This window comes from Barbatula barbatula (genome assembly GCF_947034865.1).
Source record: "Barbatula barbatula genome assembly, chromosome: 5".
NCBI lineage: Eukaryota > Metazoa > Chordata > Actinopteri > Cypriniformes > Nemacheilidae > Barbatula > Barbatula barbatula.
The window spans coordinates 4,396,672-4,405,185 of record NC_136769.1 but is presented as its reverse complement, the minus strand read 5'-3'; the positions used below and the strand labels follow the sequence as shown (position 1 = coordinate 4,405,185).

At 37.5% G+C, this 8,514-nt stretch overlaps 1 protein-coding gene across 1 annotated transcript; it reads right to left on the bottom strand.

The window, feature by feature from the left end:
• Nucleotides 1-1,019: 1,019 nt before the first annotated feature.
• On the bottom strand, nt 1,020-6,870 carry LOC306894096 (uncharacterized protein). The gene is made up of 2 exons (XM_079456338.1): nt 5,885-6,870; nt 1,020-1,342 (listed from the first exon to the last, which is right to left on the bottom strand). Exons 1-2 carry the CDS (start codon nt 6,604-6,606, stop codon nt 1,309-1,311), a joined length of 756 nt encoding a protein of 251 aa, XP_079312464.1. The 5' UTR covers nt 6,607-6,870; the 3' UTR covers nt 1,020-1,308.
• Between the last annotated feature and the right edge of the window lie 1,644 nt (nt 6,871-8,514).

Sequence of the window (8,514 nt, the reverse complement as noted above, 5' to 3'; positions counted from 1 at the left end):
TCTTAACACACATACATAGTATTTCCTATGGAAGAATACACTCAATATCAGCCCTTGGTTCTTGGTTAACACAACTCACACACTTGGTTATATTTTCAACATGTTATGCACAGTTGGTTAACAATAATGGAATCCTAAAGCATATTGAATGTAAAGGCACGTTTAATACCACAATAAGATAAAATCCTTCAGTGTGCACAAATACCACAATAAGATGCTTCTTGTTCCCCCACACACTTAAGCAGAACATGCAACCCCCACTTACTGACCACATCTTCACAAAACAGATGTTTGTGTTTTAAATAGGCAGAATTTGATATCGATTTTAAAAGCTCAAAACTTCTGTGATTTAAAATACCAGACAGTTTTATAACCTGAGGGTCTTGATGTAACCGGTCAAATCAAAGTCCTTCAGAAGTTATTGAATGATTTAACTCTCATTCTTTTCAATTGAATCGTTTTTTATTCTGAATTTCGATTTGCAGCCAATTTCTGTCGGTTGTGCAAAAATATCGATAGACTACAGCGCAATATTTTTTCATGATAGTGTATCGATAATCCAAACGCTACAATCTGTGATATTTTTCATTGTGTTTTATCGTCATATATGCTACAGTACATATGGCCAATGTCTCAAGAGGGAGACTTTTTATTTGTATTACATTTTATTAGTAAAAATCTATTGCATTTTGACTTAAGGTGATATGTATCGTATCACAAGGCCTTTGTCAATACACAGCGCTAATATAATGAGAGTTAAAGTTAGAAACACTGTAAATAATAAGGAGTTGAATATTTATCCATCATGAATAAGAAATTGAACATTGTTAGATGTTTTTATGACAACTGCTCTCACTTTGCTTGGGTTTCTGTAGTTGATATGTGATGTGGCCGAGATGTTTTTGTCATTTATGTTACACATGGAGATAAATATTGGTATTTGATATAGTGGACAGCATCTTGGTCAATGATGAACATTAAAACAATGTTCTGCGTGTTCAGAATTGGAGAGAGGCCAGTCAAAGTAAAATCTTGAAGTTTATTGATCAGAGAATTCAAAAAATACAACAGCTGCTGGGTGAGTTGCCTCAGACTCAGTCTTTCAAGAGAACTGATATCTCACACAGGACTCACACCCAAAGAATAATTTTACATGGTATTTATAATCCTTTTTGGTGTCCCTTTTTAGCTCGAGAAGCTACTGTCCTTTTGCGGATGTGAAATCCTGGGAACACGTCCAATCCGCTGCCTCTCCTTTGTTCCTCAGCTCACGCTGCTTGTCCCGACTATTTGTGGAGACCCCATACATCACCAAATTTCGATGAGCTCTGCGCAATCTGATCTTTACACACACACATATTATTTGGGTACAGAAAGTTCCCTCCAAATAAGTCCTTAACTCAACTCACACACACTGGTTATATTTTTAACATATCATGCACAGTTAATGATCTTTACTGAAATCATAAAGCACGTTTAACCCATAATAAAAATCACAATAAAAATCCTATATCAACAATTGTTGTTTATAGTGATGTTATATAAGTGAAGCTGAGTTGAGTTATTGACAATGTCTCTCTAACACCTCCAGTTCACACCAACATCAAACCACCAATAAATACCAGAAGGCAATGTTTAAGATCAATATATAAATGAACGAGTGTTTTTGTTTTAATCAATGTATAAGTTTAATAGATGTGTTTTAACCATATAAACATTAAGATTTTGTTTCATTTAATTCCGTTTAAGTTGTTTGTCACATGTTATCTGGAAGAGAGTTGAAATCATGACACCAAGAAAGGGAACAAACACCTAGTTTCTAAGAAGTGCTGTGTAAAATGGAAATGGAGTCAAGGGAGGTGGCAGAACCTGATTGGTTGCTGGGGGAAAATACTGCCCGGAGACTGAGGAGGAGTCAAATACTGTAGAAATATGTGTTAAAGAGAGATCTGGGTTGTTGTGGAGACACATCTTCTCTTCGGTTCTTCAAATTTTTTAACATGCAGGACTACATGAAAAGTCCAACAACAACAAGCAGAAGAATCACTTCAGGTGTATGAACTGAAATCTTCACACAGTTGTTGGAGTTTGTGGAAGAGAAGCTTGAGAATTGAGGAATTTAAGATCAATATATAGATCGATATAAAATGGATGATTGATTTTGTTTAAATCAGATGTATTTTCCTACATGACATGATTGTGAATGAAAGTCTGAAGCTGAGAGTTCTACAGTTGTTAGATTTAGCCTAACGTTCTTTATCTGAGCGATTCTTTGAAACTACAAGATCAACTTTCAATGACAAGTGTAAGTGGTTTGTACTACTGTCAAGTGTTTTTGTTTCGCTTAAAATAAAATTCAATAGCCTAACGTCACATTTGTCACTTACCTGTTATTAGCCTAACAGTGAAAACACATCCATTGGTGTTAATAGAGCTGCCGGTCTTCTGCTGATGATCATGAATGTTTTCTTTTTGTTTCAGTATAACAGACACATCAGTGTTAACAGCTGTCATTATTCTACACCCATAGTTCCCATTTTCACCTCCTTCATTATGCTGATATCTTAAACTCTCATGGAAATGTCTTCACAAAACAGATGTTTGTGTTTTAAATAGGCAGAATTTGATATCGATTTTAAAAGCTCAAAACTTCTGTGATTTAAAACACCAGACAGTTTTATAACCTGAGGGTCTTGTTGTAACCGGTCAAATCAAAGTCCTTCAGAAGTTATTAAATAATTAAACTCTCATTCTTTTCAATTGAATAGTTTTTTATTTTGAATTTCGATTTGCAGCCAATTTCTGTCGGTTGGGCAAAAATATCGATAGACTACAGCGCAATATTTTTTCATGATAGTATATATCGATAATCAAACTGCTACAATCATTGATATTTATAATAATATAATAAATAATAAGCAGTTGAATATTTATCCATCATGAATAAGACCAAAGAAATTGAACATTGTTAGATGTTTTTATGACAACTGCTCTCACTTTGCTTGGGTTTCTGTAGTTGATTTGTGATGTGGCCGAGATGTTTTTGTCATTTATGTTACACATGGAGATAAATGTTGGTATTTGATATAGTGGACAGCATCTTGGTCAACAATTGTTGTTTTTAGTGATGTTATATAAGTGAAGCTGAGTTGAGTTATTGACAATGTCTCTCTAACATCTCCAGTTCACACCAACAGTGATTGACACCTTCAGTAAAGCTCCTCCTACATCAAACCACCAATAAATACCAGAAAGCAACAAGCAGAAGAATCACTTCAGGTGTAAGAACTGAAATCTTCACACAGTTGTTGGAGTTTGTGGAAGAGAAGCTTGAGAACACGAGAGATCCAGAACTACACACAACAGAAACTCAGAGGACTAAAGAACACAGAGGTTGGTTTCTGTTTTTAAATCTTTATTTCTGACAGTGGAGGAATTATTAAGCTTTAATTTATTTGATAAACCACAAATGCAGAAGATTAGAACTGAAAGGGAATCACTAAACTGCATAAAATGATCATAACTTGATCTGGTTGTGATCTGGTAAAGGTTCAATATTCAATTCAATTTTATTTATATAGCGCTTTTCACAATTTGCATTGTTCCAAAGCAGCTTTACAGGGGAAAAACCCAAGAAAGGGTAAAACACACTACATGGTGTGTTATATAATAAATCCAGTTATTCTAGTAAATAATATCTAATGTCAGCATCTCCTGGTGGTTTATTAAGCATATTTGCTTTAAGTGAATGCTTGGCTGTAAAGATGTGTCTTTAGTCTAGATTTAAATTGGGCGAGTGTGTCTGATCCTCGAATAGTGTCAGGAAGGTTATTCCAGAGTTTAGGTGCTACGTATGAGAAAGCTCGACCCCCTTTGGTGGATTTAGTTATTCTAGGTGTTATCAAAAGTCCTGAGTTTTGAGATCTTAGAGAGCGTGATGGGTTGTAGTGTGATAGAAGCTCTGTTAGGTAGGTAGGGGCTAAACCCTTTAAGGCTTTATAAGTGATTAAAAGAACTTTAAAGTCAATACGATACTTAATGTGAAGCCAGTGAAGGGTTGATAAAATTGGGGTTATGTGATGGTATTTTCTGGACCTGGTTAGAACTCTGGCAGCTGCGTTCTGAACTAACTGTAGTTTGTTTATTGATGATGGAGGACAAACACTAAGTAGTGCATTACAGTAGTCAAGTCTTGAGGTCATAAATGCATGAATAAGCTTCTACACGTCAGCAACACACAGAATATTTCGTAACTTTGCAACATTTCTTAGGTGGAAAAAGGCTGTTTTTGTGACATTTGAGATGTGATTTCGAAATGACAGGTTGCTGTCTAATATAACGCCTAGATCTTTTACTGTATTTGTTGGAGTAACGGTACATCCTTCAACTTGCAGTTTATAATCAGAAATATTTGGTTTGCGTGTCTTTGGTCCGATAAGTAATATTTCTGTTTTATTAGAATTTAAAAGAAGGAAATTACAGGTCATCCAATGTTTTATATCTTCAATGCACTCTGCCAATTTGGATAGCTGGGAGGAATCATCTGGTTTTGATGAGATATATAGCTGAGTATTATCTGCATAGCAATGGAAGCTAATTCCATGTTTTTTAATAATGTTTCCAAGGGGAAGCATGTATATGGAGAACAGCACAGGTCCCAGAACCGATCCCTGAGGTAATCCATAATTTACTTGCGTTAGATTGGATGATTCCCCATTTAAATGGACAAATTTATGTCTTTCTGACAAGTAAGATCTAAACCACTGTAGTGCCTGTCCCTCAATACCGGTATAGCTGTGTAAGCGATCTAGAAGTATGTTATGGTCTACGGTATCGAACGCAGCACTAAGGTCAAGCAGGACCAGGAGTCAGATGTTACCTTTATCTGATGCTATAAGCAGGTCGTTTGTAATTTTAACGAGCGCAGTTTCAGTGCTATGATGCCATCTAAAGCCTGACTGAACTTTTTCGTCCATGTTGTTATTTTGTAAGAAAGAGCACAACTGAGTACACACTACTTTTTCTAGTATTTTAGACAGGTATGGGAGATTTTAAATCGGTCTATAGTTTCCAAGTTCATTTGGATCTAAGTTTGGTTTCTTGATTAGAGGCTTAATGACGGCCATTTTAAAGGGTCCTGGGACATGGCCTAGATTAATTGACGAGTTGATAATGTTATAAATGGGCTCAATTGCAACAGGTAGTAACTCTTTTAATAATTTAGTTGGTATGGGGTCTAATAAGCAAGTTGTAGGTTTAGAAGTTGCGATAAGTTTAATTAAATCTTCCTGTTATATAGGTGAAAAACGCTGGAGCCTTTGTTTTTGAGCGATGGTTTGTGCTAATTCATAGGACAGATTTGGAGGTTGAGTTTTTACAATTTTGTCACGAATGTTTTCGATTTTCTCTGTAAAGAATTTCATGAATTCATTGCTACCGAGGTGCGGCGGAATAGCCAGGTCAGGTGGTGTCTGTTGTTAATTTAGCGACTGTGCTAAATAGAAACCTTGGATTGTTTTTGTGGGTTTCTATGAGGTCACCCTTTGCTGCTTTTAGTGCCTTTTTATAACAATTTGCACTCTCTTTCCACGCCATTTTAAAGACTTCTAATTGCGATTTTATCCATTTGCGCTCTAGTTTGCAAGTTTCTCTTTTAAGGGCGCGAGTGGTGCTATTGTACCATGGTGCAATATTTTTCTCATTAATCTTTTTTGACTTCGTAGGTGCAACAGCTTCTAATGTATTAGAAAATAGTACCCAATTTCCTGGTCATGACATCGAGCGATTCTTTATTTATTGGTATGGTTATTAAAGGAGTCAGATCTGGCAAGCTCTTTGCGAAGCTATCTTTAGTAGCGGAGGTAATTGTAAAAGTCTACTGAACTTATCATTCCCTCGTCGGTAGGTAGGCAGTGGTCCTGATAGGATAATCCTCGCTGTGGGCGATGCGTTGCGTACCGTCTCGATCAGACTCCTGAAGTCCCTCTTCAGGATCTCTGACTGCCGCATTCTGACGTCGTTCACTCCCGCGTGCAGCACGACAGCTTCGACGTTAGAGTTGTCCTTCAGGATCGCAGGTACATGCGCAGACACATCAAGAACACGAGCGCCGGGAAAACAGTGAGTGCGCACCTTACCTGTAGTAGATGTAGCGCGTATGTTCCGGACGATCGAGTCTCCGATGATCACAGCGTTGCATTCGGTCTCGCAGAGGGCGGCAAAGCGGTTCCTGGTCTGGATCTCGAAGACCGGTGGCGGCAGCTGAGTCATCTCAACGGTCCTGGCTAGCGCCTTTCGCCGTTGGTGTGCCAGTGCGGGGCTGAAGTTCATTTGGGCTGGTCGTGTTCTCGTAGCCTGGGCTCTGTGCAGAGAAACACGCGGAGTTGAAGTGGAAGAAGTATTATAATCACGATGAAAACTTACTGCGGATTTGCGAGCTTCAGCACGGGGTGTTTCCAGCGCTGTTATACGTTCTCGCAGCCGTGTTTGCTTCTCAAGTAAACCCTGGATCTGCTTTTCCACAGCCTCCAATTCCGACTGAAGCGCAAGCGTTTCCTCATCTGCACTCAAAGGTACAAACACGTCTGAAGCATTAGCATTAGCCATTAGTGATGTAATAATGAGAACAGCGAGTTAAGCAGTATGCAGGCTGGTAATGCTAATAGCCTAAGGGCTAACACAGAATGATCCGATACAAATAATTTATCAGTACGTTTAACAACGATATTTGTTTATGCTATGCTTAAGGATAGGTTTCACTCTCGCTTAATAACAATTTAAGACACAATTCTTCAAGATGTAACAAGAATTATTAGATTTGAAAGAGCTCCCGCTCAAACCACGCGCTCTCAGTAAACTCTCCGCGAACTCGCAGCAAACAGGAAATTACGTCAGTGCCAGCTTCCGTGAATGTGTATACCAGGCAAGGGTCATACACAGGCAGTCCAAACAAATAGGTACAGGTACAATAGAATCACATGTTTGGCTATAAGGTGACGATCGTTCTGCTTTGAGTTTGTAGAGCACAGCATTTTGACCCTTTTTCACATTTTCATCAGTCTGTTGGTTTTTTTATCGTCTTATTGAAAAGAAAACATGCTTTTGTTCTTTTACTCGACTACATGAGACACAGTCTGTTGGTTTTTAGTTGTCATTCTTTCTTTTACTCGACTATATTTTTAGGGGCATCGTTTCTGCTGTACTGAACTTAAAGTGACAGCAGCTTTATAAATCACAGTCTGTTATTATTGTTAATAAAACAACAAAAGAAAATCGTCACTCAAAGCTCTTGACTGGTGTGACTTTAATAAGGATTGATCTATATTCAATTTATACAGTGAAGACTATGTAGTGTTATTTCACATCTGATGACTTTTTTTGTACCTGAAAATCGTTTGCATTGATTCTTGATTTATACTTGATTCATTCAATCCAAACCACTGAGATATCATGGCAGTAATGATTTTAATTATAAAACACATAATTCAGTAACAAAAATGATTATAATAAACAATCCTTTGCTCTCTGGGTTGCACAATGAATACATTTTGTCAATCAAATACAAATGTCAATAATGTGCAGTCTAAACTCATTTTATGTTGTAATTTAAACAGAGTAAAGTTAAAATATTCTCTTAGGATGTGTTCATCTTATATGGCAAACACTTTTATCCAAAGCAATACTCAGTGCACTGAATGACTGTGTTCCCTGAAAATGAAACTAAGATCTTGTCTTGTGATGTTGTTTTGTACATTTGTAAAACTGTGTTTAACAAATAGTTTTGTTCACTTCAGATATGATGGAAGTGAATAAGGACAGTCAAGATGAAGTAAAAGATGCTGATCAGAAACATCAACGTGCAAAAAAGTTGCAGAAAGGTTCACTGGAAGAAGCTCTGAGAACGGGAGACAAAAAGAGTGAAAAACAGCACATGAGAATTCACACTGGAGAGAAACCTCACGCATGTCTACAGTGTGGAAAGAGATTTACACAAACAGGTCACCTAAAGATTCACATGAGAATTCACACTGGAGAGAAACCTCAAGCATGTCTACAGTGTGGAAAGACTTTTACACAAACAGGAAGCCTTAAGACACACATGAGAATTCACAATGGAGAGAAACCTCATGTATGTCTAATATGTGGAAAGACTTTTACACAAACAGGAAACCTTGAGACACACATGAGAATTCACACTGGAGAGAAACCTCATGTATGTCTACAGTGTGGAAAGACTTTTACAGATACGAGTAGCCTTAAGACACACATGAGAATTCACACTGGAGAGAAACCTCACGCATGTCTACAGTGTGGAAAGACTTTTACACAAACAGGTCACCTAAAGATTCACATGAGAATTCACACTGGAGAGAAACCTCACGCATGTCTACAGTGTGGAAAGACTTTTACAGTCTTGGGTAGCCTTAAGACACACATGAGAATTCACACTGGAGAGAAACCTCATGTATGTCTACACTGTGGAAAGACTTTTACACAAACAGGTAACCTTGAGAC